Here is a 24199-nt window from a genome sequence, read left to right as displayed (position 1 = left end):
AGGTAAGTTTTGAGCCATTTTTTTACACTTGTGAAGGATGCTGCAGTTCGGATGCTGACTACCATAGTAGAGAAAACAGCTTGTCTCTCTCACTCAGTCTGCTGGATGTTCGTTTATCCCGCTGAACTGCGGCAGGCCTACGACTGCGAGGCTGAAACAAATCTTTCTCTGCACCTATGTGTGGCGACTCGGCTGGAATTAGAAGGCATTTGTAAACATTAGCCAAAGAACATCACTAAAGTGTTTGAGAGCTGCACAGTAAGTGAACTACACTGCAGAGAGAGTAGGTATTTTACTGCATGAGAACCGTGAGGTTGATGGGAGGGTTTCATAGAAGAGCCGAAGTAAGGAGAGACAGACTGTCACATACTAGCAGGAGCAACTTCTTAAGTGAGCTAGAGAAGTGTACTAATAATGAGTTAAACTGCAGGGAGGGAACATTCTCCAACCCTGCAGGGGAGCACAGGCTTGTCTAACAGACCTCATTTGGCACTCCTGTCAGTAAACCACAAGATTTCACATTCACAATATATTTCTACTATACATATTCAAGAGCAATTACCATCCGAACACATGGAAATATTGCAACAAAATGAAAGACATGTCATATTTCATAAAATATGTCATAAAAAGAAGCTAACCTGCCTTTTAAGTCTATAGTTTTTGTAGTTTTTTCATTATAAAGATAATAATAATGAACATAGATATATAGAGCATCTACATCCATCCATAGCTATCTCACCTTAGTCATTGTGTGTGTACAATTCTGCACAGCTGTTATAGAAATGAATGGTAAAGGCAACTCCAAACTTCATGGAGGACCCTTGTAGGCTTCTGTACTGTATAGTATGCTACTTTCTAAAATTGGACTTTATTAAGTAACTTCTTTGAACAACTTGCTAAACGGTTGCTCACATACGTCATAAAAATAGGTCTCTTCACATGAAGTGCATGGGAGACTTGAGTAACGCTCACAGTTTATTACAGTACAGTTTGTGGTTCACATGTTCCTTAGCACATGATGTAATACTAGAATAAACACATAAAATAAATGCATGGCACACACAACTATTAAAGGAAACAAACAGTTTGTATTAACTAAATGGCATTCGTTTCTATCAATTAACATTTCAGTATTTAAAAGGTTAATATTGAGATTGCCTTCTCTGTGAAGAATACATGAATACTGTAGCAGTCTTTATTTTAAACAGCCCTTGCATGTGCACCTACCCAGACATTGTCATGGTTCTGCCCCATCTTGTCTTGCTTTTCTTGACCTAGTGGCAGAATCGTGACAGAACCTCTTGTTTCATGTGGAGAGAGGCGTTTTTGCCCTGTTGGCTTTCCACTCTCAGGTGTCACGTCTGTGTTACCGCCCTTTCGTCTCATTAATTGCTCGTTATTTGTTTCATGCCCCACACCTGTTCCCTCTTTATTTGTCCCCTTGTTTAATGCCCCTGTGTCCTCTGTCTTGTGCTGAATTATTGTACTGTTGTGTGCGTGTCCTTTGTCTGGTGAGTTCCTGTCTTGTCAGTGTAATGTAGTTTAGTTATTTTGTAATTAATTCAAATGTTTGTCTCTAGTTTAGTTTAGTGTAGTTAGTCCATGTTCTTGTTATCTGTCATGTTTATAGTCTGTTATTTTACCCCCACGTGGGTCTTTGTTTTGTTAATTGTTTATTAAAAGTCTGTTTAACCCCTTACCTCCTGTCTGCACTTGGGTCCTCTGTTCCTTGTCACCGTGTCTCACCCACTTTCATGACAGACATGGCCAAGTGTATTGGGGGCCAGTCACACAGAACTTGCAACCCCTGAATCAACTGTCCTGTCAGGCAAGGATTATAGCGCGAGCGGTCTAATAGCTGTTTATTGGAATAGTTCACTTTAAAGCAATAACGAGCCGTTTTTGTTGCAAATTGCAACATTTAATGCATTTACAGCTTTGTCCGTACGCAATGTTTTAGTATGGAATCAACGCAAGTCTTTGTACATGAGGCCCCTGGAAACTCGGAAGAGGTGAAAAAGGTGACACACATGCAATTTAAATCCCTGTTGGGGGTGTGGGGGAATCCTCACAAATAATATTTTTTTGTGATTTTTACATTCAATTTATGCATTCTGGCACACTCTGACAAGACAAAAAAGACAATATTTTCTTTAACTTGTCACACCAGCCACAATTTGCAGGTCAAAATGTATTGGCCTGCACAAGTTTTTCAAGTGCACCAAATGACATCTACTGTAGCAGCAGCTAATCACATGATGTATGACCAAGCTTATACGCAAATATTAAACACCCAATTGTTATTTTGCGACTTAAATACAACTTAAGAATTTTTTTACTATTATTATATTTCCAGCAAACAAAAGTTATGTTAACACGTAACTATGGTCAGCACAATCATTCATTAAAATACAGTGGATGTTTCTTTGCGTGTTCATAGAGAGCAGTTGGTTCACGTAAAAATGAACATTTGTTGTTAAATTACTTACCCTCGAGCCATCTTGACATCTGAGGTCATCAACTCCTTAGTTGTTGAAAGTTCAAAAAGCAGATAAAGAAACATAAAGGTACGGCTCCTGGCGAAATATGAATGTCTTATGAAGCAAATTAATCGGTCTGTGAAATAATTATTAAATATTAGTGGTAATCTACAGCTTCTGCATTTGAAACTTCGGACGAATATCAAACGCACCCATGTGCCCAACTCACTTAGAAGGGCACAGCTTTTGAAGTGGAAACTCTGAAGGGAGATTGGCAATTGGTTATCTCAAAACATAGCCATTTGGATCACACTTGGCAAACTGAGTAATAAAAACTCTTTATCCGGCAAACTGAGTAATAGAAACTCTTTATCCAAGATGACACTTTAATTGTGTTGTGTCCCTTTAAGCACAACAATGACATTTGGAACACACTCTTCCTGACGCATCCACAGACCGATTTCGTGACGTTATGATGTTGCCTGTTTCTGTGTTTTGAATGATCAAATATGGCACCTGAGGACATAGATTTTATAAATCACCAACACCCACTCTGCACGTTTTCAGGCCAATTTTGCTGAAAACTATTAATTTGCAGGTATAAAGAATAGGCTAATAAAGGATGTGATAAGATTTGTATTGACAAACTGTAATGTTTCATCAGTCAGTCATAATCTGAATAACCTTTTTTCTTCACCACAAACAACCTTTGTGAAACAAAAAAACTTATGAAGCACCTTTTTTTAAGAGTGTATTTGTGACTGTTAAAGCTGCCATAAGCGGGTTTCATTCGCACACACAGCTACTCTAATGGTGTTTTAAACACATCATTTCTTTATTCATGTCACAGATACCCAAATAATCACATAAGTACTATGATTAAAGTTGGAAGCGATCACTTACATTGTTCTCCTATATTTGGGTTGGCACTTTTAGAACACCAATAGAGTAGGTTTGTAAGTTTGGGAAGGTTTGTAGCACATCCTATTTTACTCGCAGTTAAACCTCCTCAACATTTAGCCATTTAGCAGACGTTTAATCATTTAGCAGACGCTTTTATCCAAAGCGACTTACAGATGAGGGAAACAATGGAAGCAATTGGAACAACATAAGGACAACAAAAAGCATAAGTGCAATAAAAGAAAACTGGTCTCATATAGCCTACCACAGTATACAGAGCTAAGTTTAAAAAACATTTTTAAAAAACAGAGTAGAAAAGAGATAGAAGTCAGAACTGATCAGTCAGGTGTTGACGGAAGAGATGTGTTTTCAGATGGTTCTTAAAGCTGGCCACAGAATCTGCTGATCTTGTAGCAGCGGGCAGATCATTCCATAAATGTGGGACAGATCCCGAGAAAAGTATGTGAGAGAGATTTTTTACCTTTTTGGGATGGCACCACAAAACATCGTTGGTTTGCTGAGCGTAGGGATCTGGCGGGTATATAAGTCTGCATTAGCGAGTGAAGGTAAGGGGGTGCCAAATCAGTGGTGGTGAGATGTTGGCTAGGCATGCTAGAAATGCATGCGGAAACAGTCATATCGTCAGGCTGAAATGACAGGTGGAGTTGTGTATCATCCGCATAGCAGTGATAGGAAAAGCCATGTTTCCGAATGACAGAGCCTAGGGATGTCATGTATATAGAAAATAGCAACGGACCAAGCACTGAGCCCGGAGGCACCCCTGTGTCGACATGTTGCGACTCAGAGACCTCTCCTCTCCAGAATACTCTAAATGACCTACCTGTGAGGTAAGACCTGAACCATTGTAGCACCACTCCAGAGACACATCATCTTGAGATAGGAGAGAGAAAGAGGGGAATGAGCATGTGCCGGGGGTTGGGCGTGATCAAGAGGTAGCGGAACTGCTGATGGTGGTCGTTTTCTTTATGAAGAAAGACGGAAAATCATCAGCTGTTATGTCGGATGGAGGTGAGGGGGCAGGCGGGCAAAAAAGAGCAGAGAAGGTTTTAAAGAGAGTACGAGAGTCAGGCGAGTTGTTAATTTTAGCGTGGTAGTACTGGGTTTTTGCAGAGGAGACATCAGCAGAGAAAGAAGAGAGGAGAGACTGATAGAGACCTAGGTCAGCGGGTTCTTTAGATTTGCAACAAACCCCTGCTGGGTTCGTGACCCAGAGAAAGCACACAAGAGCCATTAAATACCAGAGACAGTATCAGAACTTACACTGGTTGCATGACTCCACAGTGTGGCTAACCGACATACACAGAGAACAAGCCAATGAACAGTATGGAGTGAGGGGCTCTGTCTCACTGTGCAAACATAAGCCCTGTCCTGCTAAAGGAGAAAAACTTCACATGGATCTCTCAACTAATGGCTTTTTTAGGTGGGTGACAGGGAGGATAGCCTATAATTAAACATGGAAAGAACATTCTTTTGGCTGGTAAACTATTGCTATGAAAAGATAGTTAGAAAGAGAAAGCTAAGACAGTATTTGTCCTCCCTTCATCTTACCAGCACACGCACATGTACACATACCAGTCATTTAACAGTAAAGAGCCACTGAGCCTTGTAAACACTAGTTTTGTCTGGCCTAAAAACTTGGGGCAGACACTCAGACTCCAACCACCCCACTGTTCACTTTTTTTGAGTTGGGACATGGAAAAAAAACACAATTCTTGACATGTTTATGTGAACAGCACACAATTCTGGGACAGGGAGACACAACTAGATTTTTTACAGTATCTGGAGAAAATGTGTACAGAAAAAGTAGTTGCTAAGATGTTCTGGGGGTGCTGCTTAGTGATTTCTATAGGGGGTTATGGGTCTAACTTGCATTCCCTTAATGCAAATAGGTACTGGGGCACATTCATTCTCTTTAAAGGGATAATTCGGCCAAAAAATTAAATTCTGTCATCATTTACTCAACCTCTAAGCTGAACACAAAAGAAGATATTGCGAAGGATGTTGCTAACTGGCACCCATTCACTTCCATTCGTTTCGTGTTCATACAATAGAAGTGAATGGGTGGCAGCACTGTTCAATTACCAATTTTCTTTAAGATATTTTATTTTGTGTTCTGCAGAAGAAAGGGGAAGTCATACATGTTTACAATGACAAGAGGAGGAGTAAATTAGGGTAGAATTTCATTTCTGGGTGAACTATCCCTTTAAAATGATAAAACTATTGGTGGAAAGATTAGAATATTTTGCTGAAAGAATAAACAAACCTTTAACAAATCAGACCACATTAAGCCTTGTAGAGTCTTACATTTAATTTTAAGAAAACTGTCCCATATGAGGACATCTTAAAACAAATTAAATTACTACTTTCTTATTATTGCGTCAGCCAGAAATTCATGCTACTGTAGGGATCATTTGCAGGGACAGTTAAACAGATGACAGATCCTTGAATTGTTCTTGTGTACTCTAACCATTAATACTTTAACACAATTTTTCTTTGTATTAAGTGTTTAAAAAGTTTCACTCTTTCACTCAGTTAAAAAGTTATGATGTAATTTGTGAAAATCAAATAGGTACTCTTCAATGGCTTTGGTCTTACAGAGCAACACATGTCATTATAAATGATACAGTAGTATCATTTATGTCAATATAATGTGAAGTGAATAGAAGGTAATGAGTAACCTTCATTACACTGAAGTAATTCAGTAATTGTAAATCCTGAGCATTATATGTTCACACAAATTAGTGTTACTGTTGGTAGTTATTAAAAATGGATATGGTTGTGCTGGAAACATTAAATGTGGGCTTTAAGTAAAGTGCACTTAAGCATTAAACAGCAGATGACAGCCTTGTGCACAACCATCAGATTGTATGAATAAATGTGAGGTCTGGGTAATTTGTTTGCAGTATGTATATGAGTGTCTTTGTGCTCAGTCTGACGTTTACATCAGGTATAACATATGATGCTAAATTCAAAAACAACGCACTCATGTATAATTTCATAAAATTTGATAACATATGAATGAAAACGAGATGCTGTCAAAATGATTTAATTACAAATATGCTATCACTCTCATACACTTTTTGATATGGTTACGTTAAGAATACCATTAGACTACACAATCAGTATTTCTTTCTGTAAGTGAATTTCTTTCTCTCTCTTTAAGAACCGTGCTTTTGTGTCTTCCATTGAGGAACAACAACTCAATACCATAACAATATTCCTCTTTTGAACACAATCTGTACTTTCTGAATGGACCACAGTCTTCACTGCTTTATTCCACTGGATTAAATAGTGCAGCCCTCTTAACTGAATAATAGTTGGCTGTTAATATGAATTGAGACAGTTTACTGTGTTTTTGTTGCAGTGTGCCAAAATAAGGACATATGATTATATGAAGTGAGACTTCAAAAGTTTTCCTGTAGCTCAGTGGTAAGAGAATTGTTTTAACAACGCAAGGTTGTGGGTTCAATCCCACGGGATTGCACATACCTATGTGTAAATGTATAGGAATATGCAATGTTAGTCACTTTTAAGCGTCTGCCAAATGTAAATGAAAATATGTGCCTATGATATTAACAGTGTTTTAATTTAAACAAAAAGATATCATAATTTCATGAAATTTGACAGTGCAATGCAGTACTGGTATTGAAATTGACGTTTCAATGCAATGCAGTAAAATGTATGGTTTTTTTAATCATATTTTCTCATATAATCTATTCAAATGTCATTTCAAATAATGAGCTCATGAAATACAACTTTCTAAAAGACGGTTAACCACAGTATTATAACACATGCCACAAAGCGGCTGTCGAACCCACTGTTGGACGTTTATGGCTATATCACTGTAATTGTGGTGTGTTACCGTGCAAGCAGAAGAGTACTCTATAATGACCTCACAATTACCTTTTTGAAAATAAAATAGACATGATCATAATAATCATTCAAACAAAAGGTATAGCATTTGAGAATATACTGTACCTTATAGAAGGACAGCAGACACTATGTGAGCTGCTGTCGGTAAATTAACACCTAAGAACAGCTAGTTAAAAATAGACACAATAATAGTAAAAGGCCAATTTTGTGAGGTGTAGGATAGGGAGGAAAGGATCCACCGCAGGCTATGCTGAGGGAAACGGAGATGAAACTTCTCCTTGAATATATTTAACTAAATTTTGCTGATCAGCACATTTACATAGACCAAATGCATTTTTAACATAGAACACATAAGAAAGAATTTTACAGCAAAACACTTTACATGATCTCATGAGAAAGTGAAATTACCAGATGTGACATGTAATATTTGTAACATAACATTCATAACACTACTGCATAATATCATGAATCACACGCACACACACACACACACGCACACACTCACACTCACACACATTATATAGCATTATTTAGCAATTTTAGTAATATATAACATTTAACATGACCTAATTGTCTACCATAATACCTGGTTTAATAAAAAATGTCACAAAATATTCTCCTGAGTGCTTTATAAAAATGAAAGTGTGCTACACTACACACACGCGCACACAACATGATCTCACTGGAAATCTGTGTGTTGGTGTAGAATTTTGTACCCCACAAAATTTGGCCCTGATGTGCATATTTACAGACAAGTGAATGTTTGCAGTTCTCTGACTAAAAAGCCACCTTGCGACTAATGACCTAAACTGAGAATAATTCGTCAAGAATGACGGTGAAGATTTTAATGCCAGGACTGTACATAGATCCATATTTTTAACCTTAAAGCCCAAATACAGAGTCTGCTGCCTGCAATGGCTAAATATAACCTCCCAGCCTCTGTCTCCAGTTTCCCCTCGACTGGAGCAGGTGGCTGGTAGATCGGGTGGACGCAGCATGTCTGGGTCAACCTGCCCTACTGGATGAAACACAGAGTGACTCTGAATCAGCAAGGTGGACAGATTAATTCATCACTTCAATTCTTTCAATTCAATTTATGCACAAGTTTCTGAGTATTCAGAAGTGACAGCAAGGATCGATCATAAAACACAATAATTGCATTACTTTATTTTACTGCATCAAAACATATGTTTGCATTGGCATTTTATCCAATAGTTCTACTCAACCGCATCCATACACAGCACACTGTTGCTGTTTCAGAGACAATTCGGGGACATACACAAACAGGACGCGTTCTCGTGTTAAATAACATCTAAATCGAGCACAACGGAATGGAACAGAACACAAGAGTTTTGAGACACATTTGAACAATTTTTGTCTTGGCACACTGTCTTAAAAATGCAGCATCCCTAGGCAAGATGCTGACAAAAAAGTGAGACTCAATGTAACAGCCAAAGATATCTGTCTAACCAAGGTGTTCTAATATGGAGAGACCCTCCTCATTCATTTCAATGGCAGTTTCTCAGCTGTAGCCTAAAGTCCCAGAAGTGTGAAGGTTGTCATTTTTGCAGTCAGGTAAAAATAGCTCATTTCACTGTTAAGGGTTATTTAAAAAGAGGTACTGTAATTGACAAACCGTCTGTTTATGCATCAGAATTCATGGCTACTTTAAAATGAATGACAAAAAGAAACTTGCATTTTATAGTGACTAAAAGACAATTTAACAATGATGCCTTTTAACAATGATGCCAAAAAATGTGATGTAACTGATTTCCCAGGACACCCCAGGTGAAGGTTTCAAAGTATCACCATATTTAAACCTAGCACTGATATACTGTACATTTGTTTGGTATGAATTTCACTAAATAAGCTAAATGTTTCTCTCACACCCATTGCTTCAACATGTCCCATAGAAAAAGACAAAATGACAGCATTTTAATTTAAAATTATATATGTTTGGCTGAAAAGTGAAGTCACATACTGTACATCTGGGATGGCATGCGAGTGCAAGTATAATGAAATCCATTAAGCTGCCAGTTTGACTGTGTTTTTTGAGTTGTTAGAGAAATGTAGAAGTATGCCGGGTGTGATGTGTGGCCACCGTTACCAAACAACACTCCATCAGCATGTCTGACCACCCCAGAGCGAGAAAACTCTCAACTGCCAGCTATGCCTCACCTCACCCTCCCTCTGGCCGATGTTAACACCCGACACGAGCAGTATCCGTGTGTGTGTGTGTTCACGCTCTACTCCCAGGGATTTGGCTATTTCTTTCTACATCAGCAGTTTTTGTGTCCTTTCTGTCCCCCCACTGGTGTCTGAACTATCACCACGTGCGATAGAGAAGTTCAGAAAGCCTATAGGGTGTTTCTTTAACACACGTATGTGTGCACACGCACGCACACGCACGCACACACACATGCATACACACACACTCACACACACCAATGTGTGCTTCTGTTTATGTAGGTTAACCGAATGTGTTGTTTCATTTGCCCAAAAACCTAAAAATGCTGCCTGTATATAGAGGTTCCCCTTAAAACATCTGCTTGAAAACCTAGAAGTCTTACAAATGTGAGAGTTTCAGAATACATCTCAGCAATGTCACAGACTGAGTTCAGATATTTCAAAGCCTATAAAAAGTCAGATGTTAACATTTCTTAGCAAGTTTACCCAATGTATTTATACATGCCATACAATCTATATTAAATGTATAGATATATTTAAGAGCAATATTCCACTTCCACTACTCCTATAGTGTGCACTATAGTGCCTTATTATATCTACATTTTATTCATACATGTATATAACACTACCTCTACTCACTACATTATCCATTTGCACAAGTGTACATACAATCTGTTAATATGTATATTCTACTATATACTACCCTGTACAATGTCTCTTATATGTTATTATCCCCCATTTTCTGTAAAATAGTCTTTATTTTATATATGCATATTTTAGAATCTTTTAGACTGTAAATCTTATTATATTGTATTGTCATTGTGTTGAATGTCTGTACTAGAAGCTTCCAACACCAAAGAAAATTCCTTGTGTGTGCAAGCACACTTGGCAAAAAAGCTATTCTGATTCTGATTCTATATTTCAATGGTTGTCTTATTTGTATCTATTATTTCTCATAAGCAATATTAGAAAAAAAACCTTTGGAAACAACTGAGAACTCCATAAAATCTTGAGCAACCTCTGAGCAATATATTTTAGCTCTGTTTACGAAGGCTTTAAAGCACATCCGACGTTTGTGTATCATCTGTCTACTAAGATGCCTTCCACTTGTGTGCAGTAGCCTACTGTGGAAAGAATAAAGATGTGTCTAATGGAGTGGCTGAAATAATAATTGAAAGTGTATTTTTTATCTTATGATTCCATTTTTGCTGAGAAAAAAAATCAAAAAAGTAATTTAATATTCACTTCAAGTTATTTCAGTTAAATTTGTTCTAGGTCTTTTAATATTGCGGTGCCTTCATATGACAATGCTGTCTGTTAAGTCATTGACTGACTGGTAGAAAGTCAGGAAGTCAGTTTGGGACATGCTGTAGCCATGTCATGAGCAGGTAACGGCTCATTGACCAGGAGTGTCATAGAGGATAATAGTGCATGTTCCTCAGCCGCTTCTAAAGGGCAGCAGCTGGAAACAACGGCACTTAAAGCACTTCATTGAAAGCTGATCTGTCCTTGTCATCTCTGACAGTGCCTTCTCCTTTTTCCCTGGCAGAGGAAAGTGAGGCTGGAGCCCTGCCAGCCTGATCCTGTGCTCCACTTAAAAACAATGGGTATGGGAACACAGAGCATAATGGGAAGGGCGGAATGACATTAACATCTCATCCTCATTATGCAGATAAGGGAGAATACCATAAGGGATAAAGAAGAAAAGAACATCCTAAATAGACATTGGATTTGACAGAAAGGGAATTTCTAGTGTGAACAGGGCAAACCATCATAACCGCAAAAAAAAAACTAGTTTTTGCAAAGTCAACAAAGTCATTTAATGGGTCTGAAAGGTGTAAACACAACTCTGCTCACAATAATAAAATTAAACAACGTTCAATTATTAACACTATTTATGAATACAAATAGTCATAAAATATATTTGTTTTTCCCTGGAATGTAAATATACTACATTAACAGTAGGCCGCTTTAATGGTTTTTAGCAATTTGGTACATTACGATAAAATTGATAGCGGGCACAGGTGTTCGTGTCTTTTTATTTTTTTTGTGGGGGGGTTGGCCTTTATATCGTTTTTATTGATATAATTTTTATTGACAGTGTTAGTAAACTGGAGACACAAAATGCTGCATAGACCTCCTTATGTGCACCACTGTGCAACATCTTGAAGCACATACATTATCTGCCAGCCCATGACTTTCAGATATAAGCTTTTTTACAGCCGCTTTAAATTGGCTCAGACGTTCAGTTTCTAGAGCATAAACTATTCATTTCATTGTTTTCAAATAATAATGTTTGGACACGTTATTAAATGAATCATGTTTGCTTGGGCAGCAGTGATCATAGAGAACATTGGTCATAAAAAGCCCTTGTGATTCAACAAACACTTGAATGTCTCACAGTGCTAAACTCACACAACACCAAACCAGGAGTGAGGTGCACGAGGTTGTTCAATGAGAGGTTATACAATCTTACACAAGTTCACACTGAGCCTGGAGCTTCAGCTAGGCTAGGCTCACAAACCCATCACCCCTGCATTGAAAGTTCAGCCCATAGGAAGGTACTATTTAAAGTTGCTTTCAGTGCAAAGTAAAATGCTTCATATAGTACTTCAGGAAGCGTCCACTGTGAAATTCAGGTATATCATGATGTATTCAAACTACCATATTTACAAAACTATTATGAAAAAATTGGTGTTGTTTATTTATTTGCTGAAATCAAATAAAAATGTAATTTGGTTTTAAATCAAAATGTACCGTAGATTGCCTTAGTATGGTAGTTCTCAAGCTTTTTGGTCACGCCCCCCTTTTAACCCATAAAAAATCTGGTGGCCCTCACTCAACAAGAAATGATATACAGTGAGGGAAATAAGTATTTGATCCCCTGCTGATTTTGTAAGTTTGCCTACTTACAAACAAATGAAGGGTCTATAATTTTTATGGTGGGTTTATTTTAACTGATAGACACAGAATATTAAATAAAATCAGGGGGGAAAAATGTTATATAAAGGTTATAAATTGATTTGCATTTCAGTCAGTGAAATAAGTATTTGATCCCCTACCAACTAGCAAGAATTCTGGCTCCACAGATTGGTTATGTGCCTATATGGACCACAGATTAGTCCTGTCACTTTAAGAAAGTACTCCTAAATCAGCTTGTTATGTATATAAAAGATGCCTGACAACAGAATCTGTATCTTCCAGTTCAACCTCTCCAACACCATGGTCCAGACCAAATAGGTTTTAAAGGATGTCAGCGACAAGATTGGAGACCTGCACAAACCTTGAATAGGCTACAGACAGAAGCTTGGTGAGAAGGAGACAACTGTTGGTGTGATTATTTGGAAATAGAAGATATACAAAATAACTATCAAATGCCCTTGTTCTGGAGCTCCCTGCAATATTTCCCAAATGGGGTAAAGATGATCATGAGAAATGTTAAAGATCAGCCCAGAACTACACGGAAGAAGCCTGTTAATGATTTCAAGACAGCACAGTTAGCAAGCAAAACATTGGTAACACATTGGTAACACGCTATGCCACAGTAGACTGAAATCCTGAAGCACCCGCAAGGTCCTCCTGCCCAAGAAGGCCCGCCTGGCTCGTCTTAAGTTTGACAATGAACATAAAAATGATTCAGAAAAGGCTTTGGCGAAAGTGCTGGCACTGCTGTGAGACCAAAATGGACTCCTGTGTTTGGAGGGAGAGAAATGCTGACTATGAGCCCAAGAACATCATGTCTACAGAGAAGCACAGTGTTGGAAACATTCTGCTTTAGGGCTTTTTCTCTGCTACAGGTATACAGGATGACTTCACCGCATTGAGGGGCTGAGGGACGGGCCCATGTACCGTAAAATCTTGGACGAGAACCTCCTCCCCTTAACTAGGTTACTGAAGATGGGTCATGGATGAGCCTTTAACATGACAAAGATGCAAAACATATTGCCAAGACAACCAAATAGTGGCTTAAGGAGAAGCACATTAAATGTCCTAGCCAGTCTCTAGACCCTAGTCCTATAGAACCTCTGTGAAGGAGGCTAAAACTCCAATTTGCTGAGCGACAGCCAAGAAACCTTAAAGATTGACAGAGGAGTGGACTAAATGTATCCGGACACATGTGCAAACCTGGTGACCAACTATCAGAAATGTCTGACCTCTGTGCTTGCCAACAAGGGTTTCTCCACAAAGTACAAAGTTATGCTTTGCTTGGGGATCAAATACTTATTTCACCGACTGAAATGCAAATCAATTTATAACCTTTATATAACATTTTTTCCCCCTGATTTTATTTAATATTCTGTGTCTATCAGTTAAAATAAACCCACCATAAAAATTATAGACCCTTCATTTGTTTGTAAGTAGGCAAACTTACAAAATCAGCAGGGGATCAAATACTTATTTCCCTCACTGTATACTGTATATACAGTATATACGCTGCGTACAGTACCACTGTGCTTGTCCGGTGTAGGTATGCCTTTAGACATTGAAATAGTCTTTTATGTCGTGACACCTGGCTTATCATAATAAAACGGTACAGTGTGTTCGACTTTATGTGGCACAGCGTATAAACATCAATGTACCATGAGAGTGATTCTAAATAAGACTGATGCATATGCTTTTAAATCACTCTCGTGTTACTTTGATGTCATACGCTGAACAGTCTGCGCAGCCTGTATGAAACTGAACACACCTATTATATATGGCAAAGGGAATCTATTCTGCAATCGTTTGCGAATTTTGGCCATGTGCAACGCGATATGCAACTTTGTATGAAGGGTAGTTGTCACAGCTGTACTGTTTTTCTTTTACTGCTGGTGCGCCCCACACTTTGAGAACCACTTAGTATCACTGGCCCCAACAAAAGAATCTTGTATTTGCTATTAAAACTAACTACATATTTCCTTTACTGTACAATGCCAGATAAAAATTCAGAGGTATCAGTCTTTACAACAGAAATGTTTTAAATATAATGATAAAACAGATGTAGTGCCAGACGGACAGTTTGCACCAGCGCAAATGCTTCTTTTGGCATTAATAAACTACTGTTAGGATTTGCTAAATACACGCAGTGAAAAATTTGTGCTGTAGAGGTGTGGACACAGTTGTTTTTGCGGCTGACCTTATTGCATATGAATTTGTAGGAGTTTCTCTTCAGACACAAAATATATGGGAGGAGAGTATTTAAATGAATCATGCAACACGATTTACTAAACATTTGCACCCGTTGGTTTACTGGTAATTGTGCTTGGTAGATTGCATTGGTCATTATGGAAATGAGATATTGCACCTGTGTTTTTAATGTGCGTCTTGTCAGTAATCACCTGCAAATATTTTCATTTCTATTAGCGCTTTTTCACTCATTCGCCCTGTTTGGTAGTTCTGGCTCTTAGTCAAGTGTGTGCAAACTGTTCTCTGATTGTGTATATGTACCAAAAAATATCCATTAAAATGTATGTAATTTTCCATGCATTTCAATTTTCTATACGTTTTAGCTATAGTAAATATGCATAGCTATAGTATGCAGGTAATAATGCTTTTCCTGGTTTTTTAAACATTCGGATGAATCTGAGGCTATTTCCTCTCTGTGGTATTTCATGGGTGTATGTGTATAGTGTAAGAGAAGTGCATAAGAGATGAGAGTCAGAGGGGTGACAGGAGGTGTTTTACCTCACTCCTATAGGCCAGGGTCCGGAAGATCACAGCTCCTAACAGTCACAGATGAAGAAACTTTCTGGAAGACCTAAGAAAAAGAGAGAGAATGTCAAACTAAATTAAGTTAGTGCTATTTATTATATTATCATATTACACATTTACACATCACACAATTCATAAATGTATTTGACATAATTCAGACATTATGGAAATGGAGTCTTACTCATGTCACACAGGCAGAACTCAAATCTGTGGAAATAATTCATAAATTATAAAAACACTAAATCAGAGAATCTAAGAACTGTATGATGGGCCTAAAGTTTTCTTCTGACAGGACCAACACAATGTTTATTTGCAATTTATATTATGTTAATTTCAAACTTAAATCTAAATCATTATAGAATTATGTATTTCAAACTTACCAACAGAGAAAAGTTTTGTAAAGAACACATGATATGTTAAATTGCAATTTTGCCAATAAATGCTCTTTTTTTATTTGGTTTGTTTGTTTGTTCATCCACGAAAAGGAATATGAAACATAAATACCTTTTGTAAATACATACTTTTTATATGATTTCGAATTTCCTTATTTCTATACTATTTTTGTCTCTATTGCTTTCTGTACAGTGAAAAGATAAAAAACATATAATAAATAAAAACATACAGAAAAAATAAAACATACAGAAATAAATGTGTATCCTATATAATTTATATAAAACATTACAGTATGTAATATTAATACAATATACTTAGTTATAATAAAAGTTTGTTTTAACTAACATTTCTCAGAACTACAACCTCCCAGTTCAACATATCAATTTATCATATTAATGATATTAGCTGCCATTAGATCTATCTATCTATCTATCTATCTATCTATCTATCTATCTATCTATCTATCTATCTATCTATCTATCTAGCTAGCTAGCTAGCTACCTACCTACCTACCTACCTACCTACCTACCTACCTATCTATCTATGATAGTAATACTAATAAATTCAATGAGTACAGAGTTTTGAGATAGTGATTGACTTAATTGCATTAGGAAAACTAAAGATACTGAAAACTATGTTGAGCAAAGCTGTTAGTTATTAGCTGATTTACAGCAGAAAACAGATGAACAATAGCTGCATATCTGGTGGAAGAGTATATTATGTGTGTGTGTGTGTGTGTGTGTGTGTGTGCGTGCGTGCGTGCGTGCGTGCGTGCGTGTGTGTGTGTGTGCGTGTGTGTGCGTGTGTGTGTGTGCGTGTGCGTGTGCGTGCGTGCGTGTGTGTGTGTGTACAGGAAATAAACACAGTATCCCCTGAGGGCAAAGATCTGTGTAATGATTATAAAAGGCTTTGCTCACTGACCCCCACACATCCTCTGTGCATCACACAAATTTACACAAAACACAAACCTGCTCTTACAGATATGGACCATACCACAACTAATCATTGTGAAAGTCTGATTTACACAAAGACTATTTTTTAAATGCTATATAACAGACAGCTTTTTTCTTACACCTTTGGGGTGGGTGGTAATGTCTCCAATGTTCTCCAAAACTTCAAACTACAAAAAAATATATATAAATATATATAAATAAAAATATAACATAAATAATAAATTAAAATAAAGCCATATTTAATGCAGAGTGTAAATATTTGAGGACAAATTCAGTAAATGTCAAATTTCCACTAACTACAGTATATCAGTAAGAGTTCCCTCTACGCACGATAGCAAGATAGAAAAATTTGCCAAAAACTGCATTTTTCACATGCATGCTAAAAGCCTAGGCACAGCTGTGGCAATACAGGTTTATGATTTATCATTTCTACATGGCAAAAGCTGGCCCCTTTTAGTAATTAATTATCAGCAAAATCATTTCAACTCTGCAGCTACAGTATATGCTTTCTGTCCCCATGTCTTCTCTCATTCACAGTCTCCTCTTAAAGGGAAAACACTGAATAAAAAGTGGAATTCCTGTAAAATAAGCAAATATACACACACATAGAGCCACATACAGCATGAATGTATATTCACTCTATTGGTTCATGATCCAGGAACTGAGTGGCAACCAAATAAAACTATAATCATTTTTTCATTGTGCCACGAAAACAAAAAAGTCCTAAAGTCGAACATTAAGCTGCATAAAGCCCGTAAAACGCAAAATTATTAATGACAAGCTGAATAGCTGATATTTCTACATTTTGTAAAACAACAGCACAAGTTATTATGCTCAATGTGTCAAAGGGTGTTTTCAATTTTGTCATGTTTTTGTGTGATATGTTTTTATTAGCATTATTTTTAAACCTTAAATCTGTGACATGTCAGAACAGAACAGAACCACTGTAGCTGTACACTGTTTTCTGTCTGAACCTGTATAATTGTATATCTCAGGTGCATTACTTTACATGTTTTTTTTGTTTTTTTTTTAATGGCACAAACAGCTTATGGTCCTTTGCTGTAACTCAATTGTAACTTAGCAGCTGTTCAGGAGAGTAAAAATTATTTTGCAAGAACATGTGCTTCAGCACGCATTTTGTCTTCCATAATCTATTATTCCTATTGTGAGTCAATCACTGCTAAAACAAATAAAAGGTGACAAGGTGACACTTATAATGCTATAACTTCAGTCAATACTTAAAGCGAAGTCCATCGCATTGACATACAGCTGAACTTTGGAATGTTCAAGAACTGTCTGCCATAAAAAATCTTTTTGTGCTTTTGGTTTCTGCTGTAGTCTTTTCCAACAGAAATTTAAGATTGAAGGGAAATTGTGCTCTCCTTTATAAGTGGTGCTTTAATCTGAGTCAAACGACTGTTTAACAACTATTTTATATATATAAAATAGTTTTGTTTATTGTTAATGTGTTATGTGCTGGATTTTTTAAACACCAATGCTTTGCGCAATGCATGGGGTGCATGAAGCTATAGTGAAATCAAGCTACTAAGCAAGAGTTATGTTTAATTAAACAATCTGATCACTGAATAATTAAATGCAAAACTTTAACAAACCACATCCAGAGAAGACTTTAGGACAACCAAATTGCATTTTATTGCATATCATATATGTGTAGAAAATGAAAATAAGCACATATGAACATCACATATGGTTAGTGGATGAAATAATTTTGCACAGCAAAATATATATGAAAAGTTTGAATTACCTAAGTTAAAAAAATATTGATGAATGATATATCATGAATTTATACAAACAGGGTATCAATCCCTGACTATAAACAATGTCCAGACATTTTAATATTGATTACTATATTATTGCCTTGTAAATAATGTATTATTAAAAGAAAGAAAGAAAGAAAGAAAGAAAGAAAGAAAGAAAGAAAGAAAGAAAGAAAGAAAGAAAGAAAGAAAGAAAGAAAGAAAGAAAGAAAGAAAGAAAGAAAGAAAGAAAGAAAGAAAGAAAGAAATCATCGAGTCCTGCTTGACAATATAGATATCTAAATAAGAATGTATCCTTTAGTTTTCAGCAAAGCCATGATGGGTGTCCTTTAAATTAGCGTTCTAGATAGATTCCATTATCAAATACATATATGATTTGCTACAAGCTACATTTAGTGCAACTCATTCCAAAAAGGTCAGACATTTATATGAGACTGTCATTTTCCAAATGCATGATTTTCCATGTTGACTTAATATTCTAGTTGAACACTCTGGTTTCAAAATATAGTGAGGCTAGAACATCTGTCAAACTGCTGTTTTCATTGCAAGCACATGCTGCTAAAAAAGAGTCTTGAATTATACAAATCCAGCTGTATGCAAACCTCACCAATATTTAAGACCATAAACAGGCAAAATTGAAACTCTAAGTCACTCTTATTTATAAGTGTCAACATGTGGCTACACAGCTATTTTCAACTGTTCTTATATGGCGAACAAATTGTGGTTCATTTCATCAAAATGCAAAAGTTTATTATAAATGCACAAACCACTTTAGCAACAGCACTGCACTGTTTAAGTTCCAGAGAGAGGATAGAAACCAGGTCCATGTTCGCTCCCCCAAAACATTGCTTCCAAGTCGGCACTCAACAATGCACAGGCTATATGAAAACTGTATGGTTCAATCTTTTCATGGGGAGGACAGTGATATAATGCTCTTGTCATTTCTTTAGTCCGTATTCCGTAAAGAAAGTGATTGGGAAATGAAAGCAATGTATGAATGTCATGCTGATAGAAGTTCATTTCCAAGTAGTTCAAGTTCACGTTTAAGCGCATAAAAGGGAGGGGGATAAAGGAGGATGACCATACATGTCCAGCATGCAGGTACTTAAAATAACATGTCCTTTTATATAGCAATAAGTAGATTCTCATTTAGTCACAAAACAGCAAGCACAAGGCATGAGATGGTCATGGGGGAAATTACAAAAATCCTCTTTGGTGACTTTGGTTAAACAAAAAAGTCAAAATAGAAAAATCAAACTTTCCTTTATAGCAAAATGGAAAAAAAAATGGGGGTAAATGTCAACATTTTGAGTGTATATGCATATACATCAAAATATCAAACATGAATGCATATGAAGGGGAAAACACACACACGCACGCACACACACACAAGTTCAGTCCGGATGCAAAACAAGCCCCAAACACTCAAGAATTGAAAAAACGTTGTCAGCCTTGATACAACGACCCTCAAAACAAAGGAAAAAAATCCCGAGCTCTTTTTGTAATGAAAACTCACATGAAAAACTCAGGAGATGAGGGGTTGTTGTCGCTGCTCGACGAGTTTTCTCGAAAGCCGCTGCTCACCAGCTTCTCGTACTTCTCTTTGTACGCGTCTCTTTCGCGCACCAGTCTGGAAATCTCCTGCTTGAGGTGATCCACTTGCTGCACGAGCTGGGTCTTCTCGCCCTCCAGGACGTGCTTCTGCTGGACCCGCTTAAAGCGACACGACTGCGCATAGCCTCTGTTTTTCAAGGTTCTCCTCTTCTGTTTGAGACGGATCACCTCCTCTTTGCTGACACCTCGCAGCTGGCGGTTCAGCTCCCGCACTGTCATGGTCACCAACTGCTCGTCGGAGAAACGGTCGTCCAGGTGTGCATACTGGTGATGGGCAGCGGGGGTGCCGGACAGGACCCCAGGAGTTTGGTGCTGCTGGTGGCTGTGGTGGTGATGGTGAAGATGGTGGTGATGAGGTGCCCCGTTCTGCGCTGCGGCGGCGGCAATGACTGCGGACACCACCGCGGCGGCGGAGCCCATCTCCTCCCCAGCCGCTGCGCCGCCTGCTCCGGTTGCGCCGGTGAACTGCTGCGCTCTCGCATAGCCGTCGAAACTCTGATGACCGCTGTTGATCAGCGCCTCCACCGCGTCCTCGGGGCTGAAGCCCAGCGTCTCCGGGTTTAACTGTTGTTGGTAACCGGTCATCCAGTAAAAATCCTCCAGGTGCGCCTTCTGCTCGCTCCCGGAGCCCGGGCTGGGCGCCGAGAAGCTCGGGGAAGGGGGAACCGAGCTGCAAGGCGTACTCATCGGGGTGGAAGACAGAGATCCCCCGGCGATTAGACGGTTGCACTGGCTGATGCTGCGATCGGGCTCCGGTGGCTCCTTCTTCACCTCAAACTTCATCAGATCGAAGTCATTAACATATTCCATAGCCAGGGGACTTGTGGGCAGGTCGGGGGCGCTCAGTGCCAGCTCTGATGCCATCCTCTTGGTGCTGACCGTCCTCCAGAGAGGCTGAAGGGTTGCTGTCAGGACAGGCTGGGTCGGGAGAGGGTGAGCCAGCTTGGTGATGTTTAAATGTTTCACCTTAAACAGGAACAAACAAACTCTCAAGTCTTCGGTGCGCTCCTAACTCAAGATTACGCGCTCTCGTTGGCACTGTCCGCTGCGTGCACGCATCAGATCACTGTCTCCTTTTTGCGCAGGAAACTTTCGGCGGCTTTGGGTTTTAAGCATAACACTTTACTGACTCCAGAAGAGCGGACGGCATAGTGGCTAGACGGCTGGATGTAACGGTTAGGAAGTACACACAGATCCAGCAGAAGAGAGTTTTAAAAGTCGGCTTGGCACACTAGAGTTTAAAAGCACGACGGTGTATTACAGCTGCCGTGACGTCAGACGCGAAACCAGCCAATAGACGTTCCGAATCTCATGTTTATTAGCATGTAAATTCGGAAAGCAAAACTTTTCTGGTCAGCTGACTGTCACTGTATGCGCATGAGGAAAGAGTTAATGTTCACTGTCAACGTTTAACTCTCCCCACCTTTATTTTCTGTTTATTTTCATTCATTTAATTCACTAGTTTTTGCTTCCTTGGTGTACTCTTTTGTGTTTATAATGCGAAGTGAAGTGAAGTCTTTTGTGTTTATAATGCGTTTTAGCATTAACATTTTGAAGAACTTTTAAAATAATCCATTGTATTCTCTTATGTCAGTAAATTAACAGATTTTGTGTTTAAGAAATAGTTCTAATACAACTCTAAAGAGCTTTTTAGAAAATAATACATAATACAAATCACATAAGCTCTCTAGTACTATTTATGATTGATGTAGTCTATATCAGAGGGCATGACAAACCTAAATAACAATAAAATAAATTGAACAAAACAACAAAGTAATTTTTACATTGCAAGTGCCATTTTAAAATAAATAAAACTGTTTTTAAAGAATAACAGACAAAGCAAGGGGCATTTTTCTAAACTCAACAGTGCCACCTTTCGGATAGTAAGAAGATGTGTGAGTTTAACACGTGTGTGAGAGTGTATATTCTGTTCTGTTACAATGCGAATTTTAATGACAAAATTATTGCAATGTGATATTACATTTAACGTAAAGAAAGACACATTAGAGGGGTTTTTTAGGGTAGTAGCAGTATTTTCATGTATTCAAATTAAGCAACATTCTAATGATACTTTGAAGTAAAAAGAAGTGTATTTCTGATCGCGATGAATCTGCTCTTTTACAAGAATCAATGTGCATCGTTCACTGTGTTGTTTGTGTCATATAAAATAGTATTGTGTGTGTTAACATCTTTAATTAACTGTTCTTTTTTTTTCAAAAAAATAAAGCCAAAAAAGACTAAGCGCCATATTAGGGAGCAAAGCCTTAGATAATGTCAGACAACTTCTTTACATACAATTTGCAGCTGGGCTATGGGCTCACGACAGGCTTTAGTTCAGTTATGAACCAAATGATCCAAGCAGAGATCAAGAGATCAGCTATAAAACTTGTTTTGTGGGATCTGCCACATCTAGTCATATATTAAATTACTCTTCTGTTCGTTGCTCTTTTACTAAAGGTCAGGGGTCGATTACGGCAGTATGTCATTGGAATATTTCTATCCATTTCATTGTTCAAGTACTCGGTATCAAGCAAGCCCAAAGGACAGTATGTGAGCAAAGCCATTTTTCTACTTTGTATAAAATATCTGTCTGATTAATTAATGTTCCTGTCTAGATCTTTAAGGTTGTTCTTCAGTTCCATAACTCTTGCCGTCTTGGCTTTTCTGAATTTTAATTAAAAGCCCTTTACTGGAAAAAATAAAAACGATTAAAATCCACAAGGATGTTCCCATGTTAGGGTGAATTGTCCATTGGAGAAAGTGTCCCCTGTGGCCATACCTAGCTTGTGTTAGAAAGCTTGAACCAGCAAATAGTGATTTCATGCCCCAAGCATGTAATCATTTACTTAGTATCTTTTCTGGCAAAGTCTATAATCTCATACTTGGGATCTCTGGTATTTTTAGAGGCCGGAATGGGACGAGTGTAATGATAGGTGAAATCTCTCCTACCACTGGCCATGAATGATTACATCAGTTGCCTTTGCTCTATGTGTATATGCACTGTATTTGCATTGTACATTGTGCTCTTTAAATGGCCTGAGAAAAAAAACGGAGAAAAAAAAACTAATTATAAAAGGGAACACACATAATGTTTTAATAATAAATAATGATCTGTTGACAGAAATGCAATATAATATACATAATGAAGCGTTATGTTTTTATTAGGCTACCTTCGAATGAGCTATTTCTATTTACATCCCCTTGCATGTTTCTACAGTATGCCTATTTGGACACACTGCTCTAGAAAGCATGTTTCGTAAATAGTTATCTCCTTCGGCAAAGAAGCGAAAACGTGACGACATCTTCTAGGACGACATCATGTACAGCCACCCACCGTAGTGCTTCGAAAGGGAGGGGTGGAGTGAGCAGTTGGTTGCAATTCGCAACCTCACCACTAGATGCCACTAAATGTCATACACTGGACCTTTAATATATAACACAAGTATTTGTGAAGAGATCTAAAGATACATACTGTAGGGACACCTGTGATTCTTGCATTTACAGTAATTTATTACGATGTGCCAAGTGTGAATTCGATAAAAAAATATTTGGGGCTTTCTTCTGACCAATTTTCAGCAATTCTGTTTAGCTTTCTATTTTGTTATATCTGACCTACACTTGGAGGTGTAACACTTCATGTACTCACACCAGACATCCAATGCAAATGAATTTAGTTCCAGTTTTATTTATTTACGTATTTATTAAGCCTCTAATGAGTAAACATCAGGTTTATACTATGGCTTGGGCTGTTTCTGAGTAAGTTACCGGAGTACAGCATGGCAATTGAGACAAGGGGAAGAAAATGAGCTTTACACTAGCCCAATAGTCAGTACAATTTACACAGCATATCCAGGCATTGTTGTATTTTAGATTGTATTCTCCAGTTTTATTTAGCCAAATTAGGTTGTGATCTGTTTCAGACAATGCTTGTGCTACACTGCATTAAAAAGCTTGCTTAAGTAATAATTTGACATTATTCTCTTTTAGACACTAAAAACTTGTAAAATGCTATTAAATAGTAAATATGCATCTTTCTTTAAACATATTTATTAATTTCACAGACGTTATTAGAGCCAGTTTGCTTAACACTGCACTACGCCTTTGTAGCAAGTACTGTATATGATGGTACATTAAACCCTGTGCATTTCCAATGCAACATAATCCAAGCATACTATTCATATAATATTATTTCTGTTATTTCACAGGCACACGTGAAAGCTCAATGACCTCTAATTTCCATAGTTTTCATTTAAGCAGGTTGCTGAAGTGACTTACAGAAAAGTTTCTAGAAGCCACACTACTA

At 37.8% G+C, this 24199-nt stretch overlaps 1 protein-coding gene across 1 annotated transcript; it reads right to left on the bottom strand.

Moving 5' to 3' along the window:
* Positions 1-15043: 15043 nt before the first annotated feature.
* mafa (MAF bZIP transcription factor a) lies at positions 15044-22505 on the bottom strand. Its single transcript, XM_057348733.1, has 2 exons — positions 19799-22505; positions 15044-15204 (listed from the first exon to the last, which is right to left on the bottom strand). The coding sequence occupies exons 1-2, from the start codon at positions 20758-20760 to the stop codon at positions 15177-15179; spliced, it is 990 nt and encodes a 329-aa protein (XP_057204716.1). The 5' UTR covers positions 20761-22505; the 3' UTR covers positions 15044-15176.
* Between the last annotated feature and the right edge of the window lie 1694 nt (positions 22506-24199).

The sequence above is a fragment of the Triplophysa rosa genome, linkage group LG12 (genome assembly GCF_024868665.1).
Source record: "Triplophysa rosa linkage group LG12, Trosa_1v2, whole genome shotgun sequence".
NCBI classification, from domain to species: Eukaryota; Metazoa; Chordata; class Actinopteri; order Cypriniformes; family Nemacheilidae; genus Triplophysa; species Triplophysa rosa.
This window is presented reverse-complemented; position numbering and strand designations above follow the sequence as displayed.